The sequence below is a fragment of the Bos indicus genome, chromosome 6, assembly GCF_029378745.1.
Source record: "Bos indicus isolate NIAB-ARS_2022 breed Sahiwal x Tharparkar chromosome 6, NIAB-ARS_B.indTharparkar_mat_pri_1.0, whole genome shotgun sequence".
Taxonomy (NCBI): Eukaryota; Metazoa; Chordata; class Mammalia; order Artiodactyla; family Bovidae; genus Bos; species Bos indicus.
In genome coordinates this window covers 7,734,281-7,761,378 of record NC_091765.1, presented here as the reverse complement: position 1 = coordinate 7,761,378, position 27,098 = coordinate 7,734,281, and the positions used below count along the sequence as shown (strand labels likewise).

Below are 27,098 nucleotides of genomic sequence, written 5' to 3'. Positions count from 1 at the left end.
ACTATTCTTTTTTTTTTAATTTTATTAACATATTGCTGATTTACAATGTTGTGTTAGTTTCTGATGTGCAGCAAAGTGACTCAGTTACCTATATTTTGTTTCTTTTTTTCACATTCTTTCCTATTATAGTTTATCACAGGATATTGAAGACAGCTCCCTGTGCTATACAGTAGGGCCTTATTGTTTATCCATTCTATTTATAACAGTTTGTATCTTCTAATCTCAAACTCCCAATCCATCTCTCCAATACCCACTCCCTGCCCCATGGCCACCACAAGACTCTTCTCTATGTCTGTCTGTTTCTATATGAAACTATTCTTAACAAGGTCCTATTCTTAACTGACCTCCACACAGTAAATCCGACGGTCATTGCTCAACTCCCATTTTACTCGTACCATGAGTACCATCACTCCCTTTTATTTGAAAACCTTTCTCGACTTTCAGGATACCACATGCCTCCTTACTTCACTTCTCAATCTCCTCACCTGGCTCCTGATAGTTTTCCTGGTAGATAAATGTGGACATGCCCAAGGGCTCACTCTTTGATACTATTTTCTGTCTATATGTTGTCCCCTGATATTAGCATCTTGTGGCTCTAAGTGGCACTGTGACAGTTTCCATATTTGTTTCTCCAGCCCAGATCTCTCCCCAGAACTCCGTACTCATATAGTGAACTCCTCACTCAACAATTAACAATTCTATGTGAATGTTTAAATCGCATCTCAAACTTAACACATACCAAACTATGTTCCTGAGTACACCTCCCCTCAAACTTGTTACTCCTTAGTCATCATCTCAGCAAATAATCGAAAATCTTGGAGCAATTTTTCTCATACCATCCCCTTTCTCTTATATCCTGTATCCAATCTGGCATCAAATACTGTCCACTCTACCATAAAAATACATCCAGAGTTGAATCATGTATTTCCTCCGCTAGTACCACTTGGCCAGCATCACTCTCCTCTGAATCAGTGCACTAGCTTAACTAGTTTTTCCTGCTCCAACCCTATTTCCACCACTGCTCTTTCTCTGCTCAGTCATTGACATGACTTTTCAACAAGTAAATCCAAAGTCATATCATGTCACTTCTCTATTCAAAACTCTCCAATGGCTACCAAATTTCCTCAAACAGAAAACCTAAAAACTGAACAATGACTTATAAGGCACTAGGTAGCTTATTAGCTTTCTAACTTCACTTCCTACTTCCTTACTCCACTCCAGCCAAACTGATCTTGTTTCTGTTCCTTGACTTTACCAAGTATGTGAGTTATTGATGGTTGAATAGCAAATTACCCCCAAACTTACTCACTTAAAAAAACCTCATCTCACACGCTTTCTGTAGGTCAGGAAATCTAGGTATGACCTAGCTGGATTCTCTGCTTCAGCATCTGTCACAGACTGCAATAAACAGCTACAGCTATAGTCATCTCAAGGCTCAGCTTGTTTAAAGATTCATTTCCAAGCTTGCTTACCTGGCTGTTGACAGGATTCTGTGAGCTATTGGTCTGACAGCCTCAGTTCCTAACTGGATGTGGGCCATAGGTCATTCTCTGTTCTTTGCCACATACACCTCTCCAATACAGGATTAAGAGAAAGAATGGGGCAAGACACAGGTCAGAGTCTTTTATTACCTAACCACAGAAGTAACATCTCAACTCTTCACCACTCCAGGGAAGGGAACTGCAGAAGGGAGGGAGACGTGAATGGGGCTCACTGGGAGCCTGGGACAAGGGTGTCCATCACACAGGTTTGGTGCCACTCAGGGAGCACTGGTCGCTGAGACCATTCTTCCAGATAGCAGCATGTTTCACTCCCACACCTCCTTCAAGTCTTTGACCTAATGTTACCTGCTCAGTGAGACCTTCCATGAACACTCTTTTTAAAATTACAATTCCTACCCCTCAAAGACTTTTCATCCTCTTCCTTATTTTTCTCCACAGCACTTATAGACTTTAACATCCCATATAATCTACTTATTGTGGTTGGTTTCTATGCTGTCAACTTGGTTAAGCTGGTAGAACATTTTCACTTCCTTCCCTGCAGAGTTCTGGGATAGCAAGAGCCACAGAGGCGTTCTGCCTGAGATCTGACAGGTGGAAGCGGTCATATTCTTTTACACCAGGAGGGCCGGTGCAGGGTACAGGGCATTGCTGCACATCGCGCACGCTGTCGCCTCTCCTGTCAGCTCATCTTGTAGGTGTGGGGCAGCAGCCAGGTCCCGACCTTCAGCTCCAGGGCTTCCCTTCCAATTCAGCAACTCCTGAGTCTGTGACACAGGACTGGCTCCTCGGGCAGATCACCTCTGTCTTCAAAGGTGAACTGTGGGAATCAGGGAGAAAGCAATGCAAATTCCAACCCATTCCCACAGGTCCCAGCTCATCCTTGAAGTCCCCTCCACCTAACTATTTGTGATTTGACTTTGGGCAGTAGTCCTCCTCCTCTGACAACTCCAACATTACTTGGTATCTTTTTTCTGCCATTAAAATCTATAAGCTCTGCGAGTAAAAACTTGGATCTGCTTTGTTTACTGCTCTTACCCCAGCACCTAGAACAGGGCCTATGTATGGTATGTAGTAGGAATTCATTACACATTTACTAATGAACAATTCTTAAAAATATAAGGCACTAAAAATAAACATCAAGGGTGGCAAGAAAAGAGAGAGACTGGTAGATGTTCTAGAAGAAAAGCTCCTGTAAAAAATAAAAACTGAAATGTGTCCTAAAGGATGGATATGAAGGAAATATCATCTACAGTATGAAATAGCATGAAAAAAATAGAGAGGAGCATGCTAAATGTAACAGACATTGTATGCTGCCCAGGGATGAGGAAGTTGACCTGGGTAAGGCATTACAGTCTCTGTAGCAGGTGACTAACATGGAGAAAACACAATTTCATTAAATTTAACCTCTCAGGAACATACTCACTTGACTGGAAAGGGGGAATTAGAAAAGTGGGGAGACAACACAGATATGTTGTCTTAGATTAGCAGTATGACAATAGAGAAAAGGTAGATGTAAAACTGTAAGAAAAGAAAAAAGGTTATAACATTATAACTATATAAATCCTTTAGTGCTGTTTGTTGATATATCTGATTCTCCTCCTAAACACATAGCATGGTTCCACTTGCCCACCCTTTTGAAGTTATGCATGGCCATGCAACTTGCTTTGGTCCCAGAAATATGAAGCAATGTGACAAGGCCCACTTCAAAATGGAAGCCTTTAATAACAAGTGTGATTGATTCTCTGCCTTCCCTTCTCCTTTCATGTTGCCTAGAAACATTACAAACGTGAAAGTCTCACTGGTCTGAGTCCGTAAATGGCCAAGAGCATGGCGAGAAACAAACCTTTCTGATTTTAAGCCACTGAGACTTTGGACTGTTTGTAACTGCAACACAGCCTCACCCATTCTGATTGTGGCAGCTTTAACTTAGGTTGACAAACACTTGCATTTCCCTCTTTAAGAGATGAAGCTTAATTTCCCTCCCTTTTTGTATGAGCTGAAGTTAATAACTCACTTCTAACAAGTGCATGCTTGTGCGTGCCAAGTAGCTTCAGTCATGTCTGACTTTTTGCAACGCTATGGACTATAGCCCACCGGGCTCTTGGGATTCTCCAGGCAAGAATGCTGGAATGGGTTACCATGCCCTCCTCCAGGGGATCTTCCCAACCCAGGGATCGAACCTGAGTTTCTTAAGTCTCCTGCATTGGCAGGTGGGTTCTTTATCACTAGCACCACCTGGCAAGCCCTTTTTAACAAGTGATAGGCAATGGCACCCCACTCCAGTACTCTTGCCTGGAAAATCCCATGGATGGAGGAGCCTGGTAGGCTGCAGTCCATGGGGTCGCTGAGTCGGACACAACTGAGCGACTTCACTTTTACTTTTCACTTTCATGTATTGGAGAAGGCAATGGCAACCCACTCCAGTGTTCTTGCCTGGAGAATCCCAGGGACGGGGGAGCCTGGTGGGCTGCCGTCTCTGGGGTCGCACAGAGTCGGACACGACTGAAGCGACTTAGCTTAGCTTAGCTTAGTGCTTAACTTCTCAGACTAGCTCATAAAAAAACATTGGGACTTTTTGTCTCTCGGATCACTCATTTTGGGGAGAACTGAACTGCTGTAACTCGAGGACACTCCAGCAGCCCTATGGAGATCCACATGCTGAGGGTTTGAGTCCTCCTGCCAACTGAATTCACTTGCCAAGCTGGAAGTGAGCTTGGAAGAGGATCCAAGAGGATCCCACAGCCCCAGCAACATACTGACTGCAACTTCTACAGAAGTTGCATGAGATGATAAGAACTCATTGTCTTAATCCACCATGCTTTAGGCTAATCTGAGACTCAGCAATAGATAACAAATATGTTGAATGATATAGAAACACACTAGAAATTGAAAATGGAGGATAAAAACAGGGGCTCTGTGTCAATCTACAAGGGTGGGATGGGGAGGAAGATGAGAAGATGGTTTGGGAGGGAGGGGACATGTGTGTACCTATGGCTAATTCTTATTGATGTTTGACAGAAAACAGCAAAATTCTGTAAAGCAATTATCCTTCAATTAAAAAAAAAAAAAGTGCAAAAAAAAAAGTCAAAGATAACTCCTAGGCTTTGAGCTTGGAATAACTTGAGAAAATTGTGATTATCACTGACTGCAAGTTACTCAATTTTATTGTAGTTTTGAAGCAAGGGACATGTTTAATCAACAAACATTTGCTGGAATCTTATAAACATTTAGGGCTTCCCAGGTGGCGCTACCTGTAAAGAACTCGCCTGTCAATGCAGCAGACATAAGAGACGCAGGTTTGATCCCTGGGTCTGGAAGATCCCCTGGAGGAGGGCACAGCAGCCCACTCCGGTATTCTTGCCTGGAGAATCTCACGTACAGAGGAGCCTGACTGAAAAAAACAAATGCCCAGAACCGAAACCAATATTTCAGTAAAGATAACGGAGAGGGAATTCATTACATATTTACTGATGAAAAATTTTTAAAAATATAAGGCATTAAGAATAAACATAAGGGTGGCAAGAAAAGGGAGAGACTAAGAGATGTTCTAGAAGAAAACCTTTTTCATCTCCTCTTGTCTAGATACTATACTTCTATTACAATTTTGTTACCAGTGGTATCACACTGCTCGGAGAAGGCAATGGCACCCCACTCCAGTACTCTTGCCTGGAAAATCCCATGGACGGAGGAGCCTGGTGGGCTGCAGTCCATGGGGTCACTAAGACTTGGACACGGCTGAGAGACTTCACTTTCACTTTTCACTTTCATGCATTGGAGAAGGAAATGGCAACCCACTCCAGTGTTCTTGCCTGGAGAATCCCAGGGACGGGGGAGCCTGGTGGGCTGCCATCTAGTCGCACAGAGTCTAGTGGGCTGCCATCTAGTCGCACGGGGTCGCACAGAGTCAGACACGACTGAAGTGACTTAGCAGCAGCAGCAGTATCACACTGCTAGTATACACCACTTGCAAGTTTAAGTTTCCTAAGTATTTTAATGTGAAAATAGACTCACAGGCCATTTCCTGACCATATTTTCTCCCACTTATCTCAACATTCATATGAAAGATGTGCACTTATGTAAATTTTGTTTCCCTGATGATTACCAAAGTTTCTACACTAAAACCCTAAAAAGAAAAAGGAAGCAGTATAGTTGAAGAATGAGTATTCTATGACAAATGTATAGAATACAGTTCATGTATCCAATGCAGAATTTAAGTATTTTCCAACCATCATTTTACCAATCTAACGGCTCCACCTCCATTCTACCTTTAAAATCCTTAAACTTTACTTATAATCAATTTTTAATTCCTCTATTACCACATTCTCTCTCCTGAGAATTCATCTAAGCCTCAAAGATTGAATAGCAGCTAAATTCATTAGGTGTGATCTTGAATCCCCTCAAATAAATGTAGAAATATTGCCATCTTAGCCACAAATTTCACACAGAGGAGAGAAAATATCACAAATGTGCCACTTCTTAAAATGAAAATAAAATAAAGACTTTTTATCAAGCTTTATTGTAAAAATAGTTTCAGATTTACAGAAAAGGTTACAAAAATGGTACAGGGAGTATCCAGACACCCCTCATCCAATATCCCCTATTGTTAACATCTTATAATAGCATGTACAACTAAGAAGCCAGTATGCCTGCAGGCTCAGTCACTAAGTCCTGTCCAACTCTCTGCAATCCCACGAACTGTAGCCCACCAGGTTCCTCTGTCCATGGGATTTCCCAGGCAAGACTACTAGAGTGAGTTGATATTCCTGACCCAGGGATTAAACCTGCATCTCCTGTATCTCCTGAATTGGCAGGCGGATTCCTGACCACTGAGCCACCTGAATGGCACATTACTAATAACTAAAGCCCACACTTCAAGTTTCACTAGTCTTCCATTAGTGTCCTTTTTTGGCTTGAGGATCCCACATTGCCTTTAGTCATTACGTCTCATCTCTTCTGGTGTTTTCCAGACTTTGTTTTTCATGACAATGACAGCTTTGAGCACAGTTTAGGGAATCCTAAAGTATGTCCATCAATTTGATGTTTTTTCTCAGCTCAAGTTTAATAAAACTACAAAAGATCAAAAGTGATACCCTACTACTGCACACATCAGCTAGCCTGCTCCAGAACACAGCTCAGGCCTTCTTCAGAGGAAGAAAGGCTGGCCTCCCAACCCCTGCAGGAAAGGCCACATCTGGACCAAGTAAAGTGTGTTTTCATGACAACCGTACAAAAGAGGTTATGTTCTTATGGCCACCTACTGCAGCCTGGCCCTAAAATGGCCCAGCACTCACTTCTGATTAGAGAAATATTCTTTGCTCTGGGCATCAGGCTTCTTGGTATCACCACCAGGCTTCCAGCGCGCTGGCACGTCCCCATATGTGTCAGTGAAGCGGAAAGGCCTGAACTAGTCTCAGTGTCTCATCCACAGAGCGGCCAACAGGAAGGTCGTTTATGGTAATCTGTGGAAAGATACCTTTACCATCAATAGTAAAAAGGTTCCTGAATGAGAAGCCCTCATCAGCCTTTAAGACCCCACAGTACTGAGCAACGGTGCGCTCGGGCTCTGATATCAAGGGAATGTGCATGGCCCCCAGCCTTCCTTGTTTCTTGGATATGTTGATCCACGCCAGGTGACAGAAGTGAGAACCCAAAGAAGCACCAGTTACTTGGTAGTTGAGTTTCTTAAATTCTTCTGCCCTATCACTGAAAGCAAGGAGCTCCATGGGGCACACAAAGGCGAAGTCAAGAGGGTAAAAGAAGAACACAACGTATCTTCCTTTGTGGTCAGACAGACATATCTTTGAACTGACCATCTGGCATAATGGTTGTAGTTTTGAACTGGGGGGCAGGATGCCCAATTTTCACATTTCCTGAAGACATATTGCTATCGGCAGTTCTCAGAGAGAAACCACACAGCCCAGTTAGGATGAAGACACCCATCAATTTGATTTTGGCTGATGCTTTTCTCATGGATAGACTGAGGTTAGGGCTTTGAGGAAGAATAACACAGAAGTAGGTGAAGTGTTGTCATCATATCTTATAAGGGTTCACACTAACAATATGACTTATCAGTGTTGCTGACATTGTTTACCTGGCTTAGATAGTATTTACCAGATTTCTCTACTGTAAAGTTCAAGCTAGTTTTAGAAAAGGCAGAGGAACCAGAGATCAAATAGCTAACATCCGCCGGATCATGGAAAAAGCAAGAGAGTTCCAGAAAAACATCTATTTCTGCTTTATTGACTATGCCAAAGCCTTTGACTGTGTGGATCACAATAAACTGTGGAAAATTCTGAAAGAGATGGCAATACCAGACCATCTGACCTGCCTCTTGAGAAAGCTATATGCAGGTCAGGAAGCAACAGTTAGAACTGGACATGGAACAACAGACTGGTTCCAAATAGGAAAAGGAGTATGTCAAGGCTGTATATTGTCACCCTGCTTATTTAGCTTATATGCAGAGTACATCATGAGAAACACTGGGCTGGATGAAGCACAAGCTGGAATCAAGATTGCTGGGAGAAATATCAATAACCTCAGATATGCAGATGACACCACCCTTATGGCAGAAAGTGAAAAGGAACTAAAAAGCCTCTTGATGAAAGTGAAAGAGGAGAGTGAAAAAGTTGGCTTAAAGCTCAACATTCAGAAAACGAAGATCATGGCATCTGGTCCCATCACTTCATGGGAAATAGATGGGGAAACAGTGGAAACAGTGTCAGATTTTATTTTTTGGGCTCCAAAATCATGGCAGATGGTGATTGCAGCCATGAAATTAAAAGACGCTTACTCCTTGGAAGGAAAGTTATGACCAACCTAGATAGCATATTCAAAAGCAGAGACATTACTTTGCCAACAAAGGTCCGTCTGGTCAAGGCTATGGTTTTTCCAGTAGTCATGTATGGATGTGAGAGTTGGACTGTGAAGAAAGCTGAGCGCCAAAGAATTGATGCTTTTGAACTGTGGTGTGTTGGAGAAGACTCTTGAGAGTCCCTTGGACTGCAAGGAGATCCAACCAGTCCATCCTAAAGGAGATCAGTCCTGGGTGTTCTTTGGAAGGAATGATGCTAAAGCTGAAACTCCAGTACTTTGGCCACCTCATGTGAAGAGTTGACTCATTGGAAAAGAGTCTGATGCTGGGAGGGATTGGGGGCAGGAGGAGAAGGGGACGACAGAGGCTGAGATGGCTGGATGGCATCACTGACTCGATGGACTTGAGTTTGAGTAAACTCTGGGAGTTGGTGATGGACAGGGAGGCCCGGCATGCTGCGACTCATGGTGTGGCAAAGAGTCGGACACTACTGAGCAACTGAACTGTACACTCTAAACTATAATACATTGATGAAAGAAACTGAAAACACAAATAAGTGAAAAGATTGTCCATGCTCATGGAGTGGAAGAATATTGTTATAATGTCCATACTATGCAAAGCAATCTATAGATTTAACAGAACAGAGATCTCAGAAATAACCCCACATATACACAGTCAGTTAATTTATGACAAAGAAGCCAAGATTATACAATAGGGAAAGAATAGTTTTCTGCAATAAATGGTGTTGAGAAAACTGGAAAACCATGTGCAAAAGATCAAAAGTGGGCCACTATCTTACACCATACACAAAAATGAATGCAAAATGAATTAAAGACTTGAATATAAGACCTGAAACCATAAAACTGCTAGGAGAAAAAAACAGGTGGTAAGCTCCCAGACATCAGTTTTGGTGATGATTTTTTGAACCTGACCCCAAAAGTAAAGGCAACAAAAGCAAAAATAGGCAAGTTGGACTACATCAAACTAATAAGTTTCCTCATAGCAAAGGAAACCATCAACAAAATGAAATGATAGTTTATAGAACAGGAAGAAATATTTGAAAATCATATGACCTGATAAGGAGCTAATATCCAAAATATATAAAAACTCATAGAACTCAATAGAAAAAAAAATCCAATTAAAAAATGAGCAGAATATCTCAATAGATATTTTTCCAAAGAAGACACAAACAGCCTGGAGACACCTAAAAAGATGGTCAATATCACTAATATCAGAAAATGCAAATCAAAAATATAATGAGGTATCACATCACACATTAGAATGGCCATTATCAAAAAAGATAAATAACAAGTGTTGGTAAGAATGTGGAGAAAAAAGAGATGTCATGCACTATTGGTGGGAATGCAACTGGTGTAGCCACTATGGAAAACTACATGGGAATTCCTCAAAAAAATTAAAAATAAAGATGGAGTGTGATCCAGCAATTCCACTCCTTGGTATTTACTCAAAGTAAACAAAAACATGAACTCAAAAAGATGTACCGCCATGTTCATTTCAGCATTATTTTCAATAGCCAAGATATGGAAACAATCCAAGTATCCACTGATGTATTAATATGAATGAAGAAAGATGTGGTGTATACACACACATGGGATTATTAAGCTATAAACTAGAAAGAAATCTTTTCATTTGTGACAACATAGATGATCTTAAAGGTATCATGCTAAATGCAATACATAGGAGAAAGACAAACATTGCATCATCTCACTGATGTGTGGAATAAAAAAAAACAGATTCATACTATAAACTGCCAGTTGTGAAGCAAGTCCTGGGGATGTAATGTACAACACAGTGACTATAATTAATAATACTGTACTGCATATTTGAAAGTTATTAAGAGAATAAATCTTTAAAAATTTCTCACTACAAGGAAAAAAAAACAATTTTATAACTGTATGAGGATGATGATTAACTAGACTTACTGTGGTGATGATTTCACAATATACACAAATATCAGATTATTATGTTGTACAACTGAAACTAATATGCCAACTACAGGAAGGAAAAAAAAAAAACAAAACTAGATGGAAAGACATCCAAGATGGAGAAAAGAGCATAAACAAAATATAAGAGCTCTCTCTCATTCATTCAGTGTTTTTGCACTGTAACCCAATGGAAACATTCATTTTAAGATCTTCAGTAAATTTCCATAGCTTAGCATAAATGGGTGGTGCTTAGTCTCCCCAAAATTCATTATGCTGATGTCCTAACCTTTGGTACCCTAGAATATGACTATATTTGGAGATAAGATCTTTAAAAAGGTAATTAAGATTAAAAGAAGTCATCAGGACAGACCCTGATCCAGTATGACTAGAGTCCTTCTAAGAAGCTAAAAGAATACAGGCACAGAACAAAGACAGAACTATAGACCAATGGAACCAAATAGAAAGCCCAGAGATAAATCCATGCACTTATAGACACCTTATCTTTGACAAAGGAGGCAAAAATATACAATGGAGAAAAGACAATCTCTTTAACAATGGTGCTGGGAAAACTGGTCAACCACCTGTAAAAAAATGAAACTAGAACACTTTCTAACACCATACACAGAAATAAAACGGATTAAAGATTTAAACGTAAGAGCAGAAACTATAAAACTCCTAGAGGAAAACATAGGCAGTACACTCTGACATAAATCACAGCAAGATCCTCTATGACCCACCTCCCAGAGTAATGGAAATAAAAGCAAAAATAAGCAAATGGGACTTAATTAAACTTAAAAGCTTTTGCACAACGAAGGAAACTATAAGCAAGGTAAAAAAGACAGCCTTCAGAATGGGAACAAATAATAGCAATCAAAGCAACTGACAAAGAATTAATCTCAAAAATATACAAGCAGCTTATCAATACCAGAAAAATAAATAACCTAATCAAAAAATGGGCCAAAGAACTAAACAGACACTTCTCCAAAGAAGACATACAGATGGCTAACAAACACATGAAAAGATGGTCAACATCACTCATTATCAAAGAAACGCAAACCAAAACCACAAAGAGGTACCATTTCACACCAGACTGCTATCAAAGTCTACAAACAATTATGCTGGAGAGGGTGTGGAGAAAAGAGAACCCTCTTACACTGTTGGTGGGACTGCAAATTAGTACAACCACTATGGAGAACAGTGTGGAGATTCCTTAAAAAACTGGAAATAGCACTGCCATACGACCCAGCAATCCCACTGCTGGGCATACACACTGAGGAAACCAGAATTGAAAAAGACACATGTACCCCAATGTTCATCGCAGCACTGTTTAGAATAGCCAGGACATGGAAGCAACCTAGATGTCCATCAGCAGATGAATGGATAAGAAGGTTGTGGTACATATACACAATGGAATATTACTCAGATGTTAAAAAGAATGCATTTGAGTCAGTTCTAATGAGGTGGATGAAACAGGACCCTCTTATACAGGGTGAAGTAAGTCAGAAAGAAAAACACCAATATAGTACATTAATGCATAAACATAGAATTTAGAAAGATGGTAATGATGACCCTATATGCAAGACAGCAAAAAAGACAGAGATATAAAGAACAAAGTCTTGGACTCTGTGGGAGAAGGCAAGGGTGGGATGATTCGAGAGAATAGCATTGAGCCATGTATATTATCATATGTGAAACAGATGACCAGTCCAAGTTCCATGCATGAAACAGGGCACTCAAGCCGGTGCACTGGGACAAGCCAGAGGGATGGGATGGGGAGGGAGGTGGGAGAGGGGTTCGGGCTGGGGCAGGAGGGTGGACACATGTACACCCATGGCTGATTCATGTCAGTGTGGAGCAAAAACCACTACAATATTGTAAAGTAATTAGCCTCCAATTAAAAATAAATAGTTTAAAAAGAGAGAGGCACAGGGAGAACAGGATGTCAAGAAACAGGGTCATCTAAAGCCAAGGAGAGATCTCTAAAGAAACAAACCTATGGATACCTTGATCTGACTTCTTGTCTCCAGAACTGTGAGAAAGCAAATTTCTGTTGTTTAAGCCACCCAGTCTGTGGCATTTTGTCATATCAGCCTTAGCAAGATAACACAGATGCTCAGTTACAGATTCTAAAAATCACACCCATTTTGGCAAAATTCCCCACTGTGATTTCTAATTTAAGCATTGTCATTTAACAGCTCTTTCTATGCAATAGTGACATGAAGAGTAAAGGTGAAAAAGTGATATAAGGTCAGCCTTAGGAACAGCTTTAGCTCTTTGAAATTAAAATTTATTATGCCCTTACAAACTTGTCCATTCCCATCCCTAACCATAACAAGAAATTTTACTCTAGCAATTTCAAGAAGCTTCAGGGATCTCTTAGCACTTTACTCGCTAGGTATTGTTGTTATTTAGTCACTTAGTCCTAAATAAGGACTCTTTGTGACTCCATGGGCTGTAGACCACCAGGTTCCTGGCCATGGGATTTCCCAGGCAAGAATACCGGCGTAGGTTGCCACTTCCTTCTCCAAAGGATCTTCTCAATCAAGGGATTGAACCTGCATCTCTTACACTGGCAGGATGATTCTTTACCACTGAGCCACCTGCAAAGTTCAGACCTCTTGATAGCAGTATGCCTGCCAACTGCTGCGACATAGTGCTCCAACTTGGCCGCTTCTAAGTAAAAGCTTCACCTAGATCCACCTTTTTGTTTCACACCAGGTGAAAACTAAAAGGGAAAACAGAAAATAAATTTCAGTGGCATTTAACAAGCACAAGTGCTCACTCCGTCCTGCTGACTCTTTGGGATCCCATGGGCTGCAGCCAGCCAGACTCCTGGGTCCATGAAATTTTCCAGGCAAGAACACTAGAGTGGGTTGCCACTTCCTACTCCATGCACATGCCTAGGGCTAAAAGTATTCCTAAATATCTTTAATTTCCTTTTACAAAAAATAGATCTATGCTTTACTTTCACCCTTAAAGAAACGTAAGTCACGGATGTTAAGACCCAAGTGCGCTCTTTCAAGAGTCAACAGCAGCTCTGGAGACGCTGTGGATCACAAACTGGGGGAGCGGGCAACAGAGGAAATGTTCACACACGCACGAAAAAGCGTCTCCCGCACGCTCCTGTTGTCTTCTCCTAATCTGTGTACAAATTCGTGCGGCAAGGCTTTCGACAATGAGTACAAATACTCCTAAGAGATCAGACTCCCGAAAAAAAAAAACAAAATAACTGAGTGTAGGTAGACCATTGACACCCGCGCTTCAGAAACAGCAATTTCAGTGGAATAACGGAAGCTACGGGCTTCCCTTGTAGCTCAGTTGGCAAAGAATCTGCCTGCAGTACAGGAGACCCGGGCTCGATCCCTGGGTTGGGAAGATCCCCTGGAGAAGGAAATGGCTAACCGACTCCAGTATCCTTGCCTGGAAAATCTCATGGACACAGGAGCCTGGCGGGCTGCAGTCCATGGGGTCGCAGAGTCGGGAACGACTGAGCAACTAACTTACGGGAGATACGAAGTTTTTTAAGCAGAGAAAAAAATATAGTTCCACAGAAATCAACCTACCAAAAGGTTATGAAGAAGAGAACTATCGAACCTGGCGTTTTGGTAACAACAGCGACTTCTAAAGTAACTGTCCTAAAGTATACAAGAAACAACACAACCCTTTCACCTTCCTCACACAGTGGACGCGCGAGATCGGAAGGATTTCCTGGTCAGGCGAGAACTTTGTATGCGCATGCGTCAAAGTCAGAAGCCGCGCTTGCAGGGCAGAGCTAGAAGACGCGCGAGGAAGGCGGAGCACTGAGGAACGGGGCCGAGCGTGTATGCGCATGCGTCAAAGTCAGACGCCGCGCTAGCAGGGCAGATCTATAAGACGCGCGAGGAAGGCGGAGCACTGAGGAAGGGGCGGGGCTATCAGGGAGGCGGTGGCCAACGGAGCGGGCGGAGCCGGGGCGGGGCTGGGAAGGCGGGGCGGAGGGAGCAAGCGCGTAGGCTTCGCCCCTCGCGGCTCCTCCCCGGAATGGCGTCATCAACGGTATAAGAGGGCTTCTGCAGACGAATCCAGCCTTTTTCGTCCGGTAAGCGTCCGGTTTAGGCTAGGACGGTCGGTTGTGGTTGTTTTATGAGGTAAAGTAACAAGAAAGACGGCTTTTCGGCCTAGTTTAAGATGCAGGAGATGCAGCGGTCTTGTAGTAGTAGATCGACGTTAGCTTTGAAAACGTCTAGGTTCAGAAGCTTGAGTGAACTTCATGTTCGTTCGTTAGCGGGGCGGCCACGTGCAGCCCCGGGCGCTGAGTTGGAAGCCAGTCGCGCGTGGGTCGTGGGCCCTCCGGCAGAGGTTAAATACCGCTGATGACCCGGGTGAAGAAGGTCATGCGTTGTACTGTCGGTGCCATGTGGCCATCTTGAATCTGTTACTCTGCCACTCTGAAGAGTAACACCGCATCCTGACGAGCCGCCAGTTTGATCCAGGTGGTGAGTAGTGTCTGTATTTGTGTTTGCTGGTCTTTTCTGGGATTATGAATCTCCATGTATCTTTGGGACCTGTCGGCTGTGGCAGTCTCCCTTCCTAGCCATGGAAGAGCATATTCTTGTTTATTGGCAAAGCTGTCACCATTTAATTGGTATCAGATTCTGACTTGCACAAGTAACATTAACTTTAAAAACCTGCAGCGTGCTGGGTTATTGGGCAAACATTAAACTACTGTTCAAATGTTTCTAGGAAGCTGAGCGAATTGTTCCAGTGGATGATGGAAAGCATAACGAGGTACGTTCCTGTTCTGTGTATCTCAAACCCTTAGAGCTAAGGATTTGGAAGGCCAGAATTAGCATTGTTCTGGCGTTTTGTAATTTAAATAGCCAAGTGAATAGACTGTAATTGCTTTAGCTGCTAAAATCTTAACACTATGTACACAAATCAGTCTTGCTGAGCTGATTTTCTTCTCTTACAGATACACCAAGAAATCCAAAGTGATGTGGGTGAAGTCTGAGCATCCTGCAGTACACTGCCAAATGTGATTTTAAATCTCGTGTATGGTATTTAAATAGAAAATAAAAGCGTGCTGCTTTTATTTATGTAATAAAATGCTTGATTTGTACATACAGTCTTCCAGGAGTGAATTGATTTATGAGTACAATGGGGAATGGTTTAATCACTAAGTCATGTCCAACTCTTTTGAGACCCCATGGGCTGCAGCCTGCCAGGCTCCTCTGTCCATGGAATTCTCCATCAGGTCTTGCCATCCAGGGATCAAACCGAGGTCTTATAAGTGCATAGGTAACTACAGGGAACAAGAGGCAGCCTGTTTTGTTAGGAGCTCCAGTGGTGGTAGCATGAGTTAGAAGTGTATATGGTATTTAGGGAACACAGCATGTGCGGTTGAGGCTTGGATCTTCAAAAGTCATTTAACAAGAAAAAAGTCATAATAAAGGTTATATTTTATGAAGGAAGCATTCTACCTCAAGGTTGACAAAGCTGAAGGTAACCTGTTAACCTGACCTTTTAATTTAACCAGTCTCTGGTCTAGTTGTTGCAAGGAGGAAGCCAATTATGGCTCTTATGTTGGAAATTTTATTTGGCTTTTATTATGATCATACTCAATGGCTTGCCTGGAGGTCCTTGCCCACCTGTGAATAGAGATTAACACACTTCTGAAGCCTGTATATTCCTCGGAGATGTTTTGTAAGACTGGGGACCTTACTTCCTCACTGTATCTCCCTCTCTGTTCTGACTTTAGTTCCTAATTGCTTCCTTCTCTCTGATCTATTAAAGAACCTGGCATCGAGACCCCAATAAGATGGTTACTTGGAGGTTCTAGCCTGCCATCTCAATCTTTAAGTCTCTTCCTTGGCTCAACACCTCATTTTGGATGCACGCGGCAGAGCAAGGCTGGACTCAGTAACATAGAATGCCACTATGAATGCACCAGCACTGCAGTTTAATTACAAGGATGGCCCATGAGAAACTGGTGAGAATTTTCCTCACCTGCACAGTATGTTTTTCCCAGGCCCTCATGCATGTGTACACTATAGTTCTGTCATCTCTAAATGCTTGTACAGTTATTCCTTTATCAAATGTGTTTTGAAAAATGTTATAATGGCTTGGCATTGCAATTCTGCAAAGTAGTAAATTATAAAGAACTTTCAGATTAGCACCAGCATTTACATAGCTCCGTGTACAAAAGGACACAAGTATGAAGCAGAAGAGAAGGGATAAAAAGGTCCCTTCATGATCAGCCATTTAAAAGGATTACTTAGCATTCTTAATTCTATAGTTTTGTACTCACCTCTTCACCTGTCTTTATGCATCTATCCCTTGTATACACAGTTCTTTAAACTACATATTGGGACAGGTTTTTGTGCCCTGTAAGGCTGCATAGAAAGAAAGACGGCCCCAAGTCGTGTCTGACTCACAACCCCGTGGACTAGCCTGCCAGGCTTCTCTGTCCATGGGATTCTCCAGGCAAGAATACTGGAGTGGGTTGCCATTTCCTTCTCCAGTAAGGCTGCATAGTAAGCAGCTATCCCTTACTCCTTTGAGAAACGGAAAACTAGGTGGAAAGAGACTCCCTTGTCTTCATTGTGACTCTCGTGGAGTTTGGACTGAAAACCCTACAAGTGTCTCATTGGCCTCTGCTTGTTAACCCATTTGGAAACTGGGGATACTAAAAATCTTACCTGCCTTTTATAAACTGTCAATGAAGTGTGTAGTCACTTGGTACATAACTGGCATATGGATTAAATACTGCAGTTATGTTAGAGCTTTCCTACAGTACAGACAGGAAAGCATTAAGAAAGCATTCTTAATTGTGTATTTTTATTAGGAAGAGAAAGATGGGTAAGCAACACTGCCACAATGGACATGAATTTGAGTGAGTTAGAGGACCAGGAGCATGGCATGCTACAGTCCCTGGAGTTGGAAAGAGAAGGACACAGCAACTCAACAACATCTTTATTAGACTGGGCTATATCAGAATGGCAGGCTTCCCTGGTGGCTTGCAACGCGGGAGACCTGGGTCTCCCCTGGTTCAATCCCCAGGTCGGGAAGATCCCCTGGAGGAGGAAGTGGCAACCCACTCCAGTACTCTTCCCTGGAAAATGCCATGAACAAAGAAGCCTGGTAGGCTACACTCAATGGGATCACGAGTCTGAGCACGACTGAGCAACTTCCAACTTAGCACAGTCAGGAAATCTGCAGGTTTCAGTTAGTTACCAGAAAGTTTCAATAGGTGGCGCCCTTACACCACGGTCTAGAAAAGAGCATGCTGCTAAGGAAAAGGCATTTTTGTTTTACAAAGCAGCAAATATGAAGTCATTAAAAGTAATCAGAGAATGTTGACAAGTATGCGGTGGATGAATCAGGTTATGTATTAAACAATTTGAAGGTATTCTTAATGTCATCAGCCAAATTGTGCTAGCAACATACAAGGTAGCTAGAATGTTTTTCTCTAGTTGCCATAGTGACTTGGTATAAAGGCTTCATTCAAAAATGTATTGTGACATAATATTCCTAGTCCAGTCTGTTTATAATAGGATTGCTTTACGTTTTTGGCTTTTATGCTTTTCTCACTTGTGAAAGGCCAGAAAGATTCATATGTGGAGGCTGCTTATCAACCTTCAGGGGAAAAAGGTCAGCTTAAAAATTACATGAACAGAAAACACTGCCACGTGTATTTTAAGTATAGTAAAGGGTATTTTTTTATGTCAAAGGTAGGCTCTTAATATGAATATATACCATACTGATTAAGTTACAAAGGAGTTCTCAATCCAAATACATGTAAAAACAGCCTTATTGCACAATCAATATACAATAATCTCTGGAGAATGCTGAGAAATTGAGACAAGACAGAATAACGAATGTAGTCTCCTGTAAAACCAATTTGGGTAGGCAACGGTGCTAAATAAGAAGTCATTACTACACTGAGGTATCTGTAACCAGAATGTTCACATCATTCTCAAGCAGCAAAGAGGTACATCACTTTTATCAACACAGAACACAAAAACAAAGATCTCCTCTCCCATTAGTTGGCATCTCTGGCTAAATGCCAATGTTGGAAATTTTCCAACATATTCTTTAAATACTATCTTCTTGACATTTCCATGAAGGATTACAGTTTGGTGACCCTTTTTATCCAAGGTACAAAGGCTGAGACTTCAGTATAAACACCAGGGGAATCCTTGACTCCACAGCCGTATCCCCAGGAGGTCACCCCATACACAACCCAGCGCTCTCCCAGTCGTTCACACACGAGCGGTCCTCCGCTGTCTCCTTGGCAACTGTCCACACGTTTGTGTTCATGGAGGTTTCCGGCACAGAGCATCCTTCGTGTAAACCGACCCTTATAACGATGTTCACAAAACCTCTTGGGAAGTAAGGGGATGGCTCCTTGTTGCAGAGTTCTTGAGTAGGCTGGTCCTATGCGGGCCAAACAACTGAATTAGATTCCAGCTAAAGATCTTAGAGCTATATTTAACAGTTAAATGAACATTTAGGAGTCTTGAAGATAGAAGCCCTATTGTGGCATTAGTGTAATTTAAATGAGTGATAACTATAAATGGTTTTTTTCTTCAGTGTTTGCAGTTGAAGTGAAGTCACTCAGTTGTGTCTGACTCTTTACGAACCCATGGACTGTAGCCCACCATGCTCCTCCATCCATGGAATTTTCCAGGCAAGAGTACTGGAGTGAGCAGTTAACCATACTCTAATCCTTCACTGATCTGTTTCTCAGTACTGAAGTTTTTGAAGAATAGCTGAGTAACATTTATGGATTTGCCTGCTAGAAAAGGGTAACCTACGGAAAGCACATTTGTGTAGGCTTTAGAATTTAAATTCTCTGTATTAAAATGCTGAGGGTGCAGTCGTGCTAGTTCCGTATTGGCATATCCATCGCTCTAAAACTCATCTACGTCAACTGGCAATTACTATCCTCAATATTTCATGAAGATGATTCAGAAACAACTTTATATACAGACAGCCATAAGTTTAACCTCTTGATGTTAAGGTACTGTATTTACTAGTAAGCCACTCATCTTTGTCCAGTGGCTAAAATGCATAATTGGTAGGTTCTCCATGATAGCCTTTACTTGCATCTAAATTCCACCATTATTGTCCAGTATACTCAACTGCAGTGATTCATTCATAATAAAATCATTTGGTGAAATTTACTTCCTGTGTTACCTCTGTTTAGATGTAGTGTCATAAGGAAGATGACTGAACTTTCCCTGAAGAAGTAATTTTAACACCTACACTTTAATCTTCGACTTGCATCACAGCTCGGCATAGTGTTTCCTTGAGAAAGCATTTACTCTGACCTGATTTTATTACATCATCCAGGAAATGTTTCCATTTTTTATGGCTTCTCTCAGGATTGGTCCCAGTATTCTATATCTGCTACAGGTGTTTCTACATTTTGCTGCTATGAAATAGTGTTGAATCTAAAGAAAGTGAAAGTGTTACTTGCTAAGTCTTTTCTGACTCTTCGCGACCCCATGGACTCCCAGTCTAAAGCCAAGATTTAATGGATAAAATGAACACTGAAATATAATAAATTTATACTAGGTAAAACCTTATTGAAATCATCACCTGTAGAAATATGTATTAGATGCTGTTTTCAAGAGTACAGTTAACAGTGTTAATTACTTTTAATGCAGAGTAGTTAGCCCAATCGTTTCTCCTTATTCAACAGTCATTTGTGAATCGAGTACCTGATCCAGGCGAGACTTAGGAGTTCTGTTTCAAAGACTATCCTGAGCAAGCACTGTTGTTGTTTAGGACGTCATGTCCCATTTTTTGTGACTCCATGGACCATAGCCCACCAAGCACCTCTGTCCATGGGATTCTCCAGGCAAGAACACTGAAGTGTGTTGTCATTTCCTTCTCCAGGGGATATTCCTGACACAGGAATCAAACCCACATCTCCTGCATTAGCAGGGGGATTCTTTACCCCTGAGCTCCTGAGAAAGCACTAGCTGATGTTAAGTCTAGCAAGACAATACAGAAAGCTGTTTGCCTGAGAAGAGCATAAGCTGAACACTATCTGTGGGAAGAATAGGAAGGGGAGAGTGGTGAAGGAGAAACCCAAGTAGGGTGGATCCCTCCTCTTGAACCTCAGCAGCTTTGTTTTGTTTTTTGGCTGTTCTTTATTTAAAAATCTCCATAAGATTTAGTTTGATAAAGGGCTCCATTACAAAAAAAAAAAAAAACAAAAAACTAATACCAAAGCCCTTTCTGGGTTGTGTGTGTGTGAGTCTCCCAGTAGTGTCGGACTCTGCGACCCCATGGACTGTGGCCCACTAGGCTCTTTTGTCCATGGAATCCTCCAGGCAAGAATACTGGAGTGGGTTGTCATTTCCTTCTCCATTTGCTGGGGTAGCTGCATCAAAGTCATCTGGGAAAACTTTGAAACAGAGACAGCCAGGCCCAAGTCCTAAGGTAGCATCTACGTCCTAATGGAAACCATAGTACCCTCAGGATAGGAATCCAAGTTGCATGCAAGCATCTCACACTTGGTGAAATTTACAAACAACTAAGCCTAAACCCCCTTTTAAGATGTTGCTACCCACTGTACTGAATGGGGTACTGATGCTGAAACTGAAGCTCCAACACTTTGGCCACTGATGCAGAGCCTACTCACTGGAAATGACCCTGGTGCTGGGAAAGACTGAAGGTGGGAGGAGAAAGGGGCAACAGAGTAGATGACGGTTGGATGGTATCACCAACTCAATGGACATGAGTTTAAGCAAACTCCAGGAGACGGTGAAGAACAGAAGCCTGGCGTGCTGCAGTCCATGGGGTCGGAAAGAATGACATGACTTAGTGACTGAACAACAACCCACTGCACACCCAAATGGGTAATCCACACGCAAGAAGGTGGCCGTATCTTCACTGTTCCTTTGGGTTTTCTGTTACCTGTGTCTCCCCATCCCGTTACGTAGCAGTTGTGTGCTCTCTTCTGTGGCCTCTCTCTCCAGCGCGGCAAGCAGGCAGGCAGAACGTGGCTGCTGAGCCTGGCACACTGCTCCTCTGGTCCTTGTAACCTAACCAGGGCGATGTCATAGTCATTGCTGTGCGGGCGGTAGAGCCGGTGGGTTACGATCTGCTCAACTCTGATCTCTTCTTCGAACTCCTCCGGCACCAGCGTGTGATAATCCCCAACCCGAACCACGTAGTTCCTAGTACTGTTACCGTACCTGAGAGGCAGAGAGAGCTCATGGGAGGCTTGTTTCAAACACTGTAAACTGGTCACTGCCTGCCAGGAAGCTTAATAGAGATACTTGTAATCCTTTCTTCCAAATCATTAACTCCTTTTGTAAGTTTCCCCTTTCTTTCCATTTCTCTGACCCGACTGCTCTCTGTCTCCTACTCATGTTTTTTCTTCATTCATTTCACTGTTTAACCCAGGTTACTATCTGTTTTCTGAGAAGGATCAAATGTGGAGGATGAATGGAAAGTAATCACTAACCAGTCATTTTCCCACCATGCAAAAGGATCAAAACAGGAGCGAATGGAATAGGGCAAAATTACAGTCCTGCCTTTGCTGTCATCATTTTTCTGTCATTTCCAAGATGGTGACTTTCCCATGAAGTTCCATGAGGGCAGAAACCATGTCTGGTCTAACTCTATATCTCCCAGATAACTTAATTAGCACAGTCCACTTTACTCCCCTTTCCTGTGAACTGAATGTAAACCAAAACTGTTATCTTCAGGCAACATATATTCATTGTATGCTCTCACCTCTTAAATCTCTGTTCAGTGAGACTTGCTTTGACGCTCATTGGAAATTACAGCCCACCCTTGTTTGTCATTCCATTCCCCCAGCACTCCCACTATCCTTACCTGCTCTACTTTTTCCTTTTTAAAAAACTCTACTTTCTAACAAACTATCTAGTTTACTTATATATATTATTCTCTGTCTCGCCCTGCTTAAACTAAAGGTACTCAAGGGCAGGGATCTTAGTTATCTGTGTTCGCTGATGACTCTCACACATCTAGTATAGCAACGCCAGTTAAGTAGAAATGCAGCATACATTGGTTGATTTAATGAATGAATGCAGATTTTTAATGAAATGTCTTTTTTCCATAGGAACTACTCACATAAAAAATAAGCATAATATTTACTCGATTGATAGGTCTCAGCCTGTTTTTCAGCCAACATACCTTGATTCTGATACATCTACCTAAAGCAGTTTCTCAAGCTCAGCACTACTGACATTAGGGACCAGATTATTCTTTGGGGGTCCTGTGCATTATGGGATGTTTAGAAGCATCCCTGGCCTCTCTGTTCACTAGATGTCAATTGCACACACACTCACATACACGCACCCAAGTTTGACAACCAAAAATGCCTCCAGACATTGCCAAATATTCCCTATGGTGCAAACTGTCCCCCATTGAGAACCACCAACCTACAATACAAGATCCAGTCCACCTCCTGATCACTTCCTCTTTCTCACTGAAGAGTACAGCACCTTGTTCACTTCCATCTGTGCATGTGTGCTAAGTCACCTCAGTCGTGTCAGACTCTTTGTGACCCTATGGACTGTAGCCCACCAGGCTCTTCTGTCCATGGGATTCTCGGGCAAGAATGCTGGAGTGGGTTGCCATGCCCTCCTCCAGGAGATCTTCCCAACCCAGGGACCAGACCTGTGTCTCTTAAATCTCCTGCATTGGCAGATGGGTTCTTTACCACTAGCCCCACCTAGGAAGCCCCCACTTCTCTGTGGCTACTTAAAACATTCTCAACAGGACTTCCCTGGTGGCTCAGTGGTAAAGAATTCACCTACCAACCCAGGAGACAGGGATTCAACCCCTAGTCCAGGAAGATGGACAACCCCCCGTGCTGGGGGCAGCCAAGCTGGTGTACCTGGACTGCTGAGCCTGTGCTCTGGGGCCCCAGGGCCACGATCATGAAGCCTGCTCTAGAGCCCGTGCTCCGCAACAAGAGAGGCCACCACCGCGAGAAGCCGCACACCACTGCTAGAGAGTGGTCCCTGCCCACTGCCACTAGAGACAAGCCCACGCAGCAACAGAGTTAAAAGTCGCTCAAAGACTCTAATAGCCCTAAGTAGGGCTCTGACAACAACACTTCAATATGTAAAGTGGTTTTCGTAACTATGTCACCTCAAAAACCTGAACAATGCAACAAAGATGATCACCTACTAGTGATGTATGAAACTAACAATTTCCTGAGATTCCTTGAAATTCTCCATTTTGAACCTTAAATTATCACATGTCTTTAAAGTACAGAAGGCTTTTCACATATTGTGCTTAGACTTCTTGTGGGTTCCACTTCAAACTTTAGGATTATTTCACATCCTGAAACTGTAAAAAGCAATAGTCATGAAGAATAATCAGATATTTAAATAACTTATTTCTACTTTCTGTGTATTGATACTGTTGTATTATAAAATTAAATATGTCTCATTAATATACAGGTTTTTAAAGAAAAACCCCAAGTGATTAACTGTCACTGCATCCTTGAAAGTGCTGTTGAAAGGCTGCCTGCATCTCTGGAGTAGAATTTAAGAAATTAATCTCAAGCTTCACTGTCCAGCTCAGGAGGCAGTGGCCACATGTGCTATCAGAGCACTTGAAATGTGGATGGTCCAAAATGAGATGTGAAGTGGATGAAATGGGAGCCTATTATACAGAGTGAAGTAAGTCAGAGAAACACCAGTGCAGTATACTAACGCATATATATGGGATTTAGAAAGCTGGTAACGATGACCCTATATGCAAGGCAGCAAAAGAGACACAGATGTAAAGAACAGACTTTTGGACTCTGTGGGAGAAGGTGGGGGGGATGATTTGAGAGAATAGCATTGAAACATGTATATTACCATATGTGAAATAGACGACCAGTGCAAGTTCAGTGCATGAAGCTGGGCACTCAAAGCCGGTCCTCTATGACAACCCACAGGGATGGAGTGGGGAGGGAGGTGGTAGGGGGTTCAGGATGGGGGGACACGTGCACATGGCTGATTCATGTCAATATATGGCAAAAACCATCACAATATTGTAATTAGCCTCCAATTAAATAATTTTTAAAAAAAGAAATATAGTGGTGAATATTTGCTATAAAAAAAGTAAAAATGTGCACAGGATTTCAAACATTTAATATGAAAAAGAATATAAAATATATTGTTTCTGTAGATAATAGGAATATAAAATATCTCAATTTTTATATAATATTTTGGATATACTAAGTTATATGAACTATATCATTAAAATTAACTTCACCCATTTAGTTTTTTAATCTTTTAAAGTGGCTACCAGGAAATTTAAAGTTACATATATGATTTGTATTTGTGGCTCACAACCTACTTGAAGTAGTGATGCCATTTAGCAGACTGTTGCAGTAATCCAGGCATGAAGTGACACATGAAGGCAAGATTATCCAAGACTTTAAGACTGGGATATTTAAAAAATAAATTTCCATGTCCTGTTTCTTTGTTCACTGGCTAAATTTATAGATAACGTAGGACATATTTATGTAGGTTTTTTAGATGCAAGGATTATTTTAGCTAAGTGTCAAAGCCCTCTTTTGAAGAACAGAAAATACTGTTGCAGTAAAAAAGAAGTCTGGCAACAATATTTTCTGTTCTTCAAAAGAGGGCTTTGACACTTAGCTAAAATAATCCTTGCATCACTACTTCAAGTTTTAACTTTTCAAGCCATCTTTCACATTGCAGCCAGAGTGAAACAGAAATAGCCAGATAGAAATATCTGGTAATATAAACTACTCTTCTGCATACCCTTCAAGGGGTCCTGACTGTCTACACAATAAAGTTCAAGTTCCTTCAGTAATACACAAATCCATCCAAGAATGGCCCTTGTCCAACACTCTGATACCACTTCCGTGCCACAGTCATTTTAGTGGCTTGAAGAGGTGTCTGACAAACCTATCTTTATTCAAACTATTTGCAGTATCATTCCCCCCTCCTTCACCCTAAGATGGCAAAAACTGATTTTAACTTTTAAGTCTCAAGATCTAGGATGTTCTTCCTGCCCTCCCAGAAAGCTGCCCAAGCCTTCCTTTGAACACTCCCGACAGCACTGTCAGAGCATTTACAACAACTTCTAGGACTTGGGCTCCCCAGTGGCTCAGCGGTAAAGAATCCGTCTGCAATGCAGGAGACACAGGTTCTATCCCTGGGTTGGGAAGATCCCCTGGAGGAGGCCATGGACAGAGGGGCCTGGTGGGCTGCAGTCCATGCGGTTACAAAGAATCGGACACACCTGAGGTGACTGAGCGTGCACACACACACTAGGACTTGCTAAGATGTCAGGTCTACTCTATTAAAGGCTCCCTGAGTGTAAGGCCATGTTATGCTCACGTTTGTGAGCAAAGAAGTCAGCACAGAGAAAGCTCTTAATAAATATATGCTAAATGACTTCTTTTGGAAGACACACACATACACTCTCATCCCTAAATTAATGAAGTGAAAGAGACATCTCACCAATTGCTATGTTGTAACAACACCATCACAGAAGTTTTTATTTCTTTGGAAAAATAAACAAAGGTCCCCACAAAGATCTACTGTTCTCATTAATGCTGGTTGTTCATGAGAACCACCTGTACCATTTTTAAGACTACAAATGTCCAGGCCACACACACTCTGAGAACATAAAATCAACAGAGCTGATGTAGGACCACAGGTGATCCAAATTCACAGCAGGAATAGAGAACCACCAAAACAACGACTGAGAGGCACCGGCTTAACTCCCGTCCCTTCATGCCTGGAATTTCACTGAAATGAAGTGAGCCTCCTAAAAGATGGCTAATAGATTGCAATCACATGAACATGTACACATTCCATACACAGACACTGTTCTCAGACCAGGGAGATTTTAGCATGTATTTTCCTGTTTAGTCGCTAAGTCGTGTCTAACTCTTGTGATCCCATGGACTGTAGCCTGCTTCTGTCCATGTAATTCTCTAAACAAGAATACTGGACTGAGTTGCCATTTCCTTCTCCAGGGGATCTTCTCGACCCAGGGGTAGAACTTATGTCTCCTGCATTGGCAGGTGGCTTCTTTTAATGCCTAGCCACCAGGGAAACCCATTTTTGAGTATACCCCCAAATTAATATGCTCACCAATCAGGAGTTGATATTAAACTGAGAATAAAAACAAAATATTTTACCTGACAAGAAGGAAAAAATGCACCACTCTTGTTAAAATGAAGTTCTTTATTAGTATGTATACTTTTAAAATCCTGATTTAAGAAATGGGCCAGCTAAACCCAAGAAGTGATTCCCACACTCCTTTCACTCCAGTTATTCTTAGAATAGATTTATGCTGGGAATTTGAAGATCATCTGACATAAGACTGGATTAGTTTGCTAGCCAAATATTTGTCTCCAGTGTTACCTCTCCTAGTGGGTATGATTATATACTTCACAGATAACACTTTGGCTGAGGTTACCAGTATAGTTTTGTGCTTAGAAAGCATTTTCTATGGTTCTAGACTTCTCAAGAAAACTTCTCAAGGAATTCTCTTTCTGAATGTATTTTAAGGTATTTCTAGTTGAACTTTTGTTATTTTGATAGATTATTTTCAAAATTGCTTCTAAAACAAACATTTCAGATTTTGGCTGACACGCTATTCAGTTGTTTGCTTTGCTGAAATGCCTTCCACTCCCCCTCAAATAAAAACTGGATGAAATTCCTAGACAAGTTTGAGCAAAAGAGGATCTAAGACAGGGCAGATGGTCTATTTCAGTTTTTCTGAGATTCTAGAATTAACAATTTTAAATTCCTAGAATTAAAAAGAGAAGAATTAATTTGGGTGGCAGGGTTATTTTATGTGTATTCTCTCTATAGATTTGTCTATTCAAAA

At 41.8% G+C, this 27,098-nt stretch overlaps 1 protein-coding gene, 1 long non-coding RNA gene, 1 other non-coding gene and 1 pseudogene across 4 annotated transcripts in view; 2 read left to right on the top strand and 2 right to left on the bottom strand.

Moving 5' to 3' along the window:
* Positions 1 to 4,899: 4,899 nt before the first annotated feature.
* On the bottom strand, positions 4,900 to 14,085 carry LOC139183580 (peroxiredoxin-1 pseudogene; annotated as a pseudogene).
* A 258-nt stretch (positions 14,086 to 14,343) lies between these two features.
* On the top strand, positions 14,344 to 15,357 carry LOC109560230 (uncharacterized). Its single transcript, XR_002180894.2, has 3 exons — positions 14,344 to 14,734; positions 14,982 to 15,026; positions 15,211 to 15,357. It is a non-coding gene; the product is annotated as an uncharacterized lncRNA (long non-coding RNA).
* Positions 14,785 to 14,915, top strand: LOC139183729 (small nucleolar RNA SNORA24). Its single transcript, XR_011567350.1, has one exon. It is a non-coding gene; the product is annotated as a small nucleolar RNA SNORA24 (small nucleolar RNA).
* Positions 15,358 to 17,578: 2,221 nt separating the features above from the next.
* Positions 17,579 to 27,098, bottom strand: part of PRSS12 (serine protease 12) — a 76,706-nt gene continuing 67,186 nt past the window's right edge. Inside the window, exons 12-13 of one of the 2 annotated variants that reach the window (XM_070791018.1) lie at positions 21,168 to 21,448; positions 17,579 to 18,674 (exon numbers count right to left, since the gene is read on the bottom strand). In XM_070791018.1, coding sequence (XP_070647119.1) covers positions 18,367 to 18,674; positions 21,168 to 21,448 — 589 coding nt within the window. In that variant the 3' untranslated portion in view covers positions 17,579 to 18,366. The remainder of the gene's footprint in view (positions 18,675 to 21,167; positions 21,449 to 27,098) is intronic. The other variant, XM_019962271.2, reaches the window with a different exon arrangement.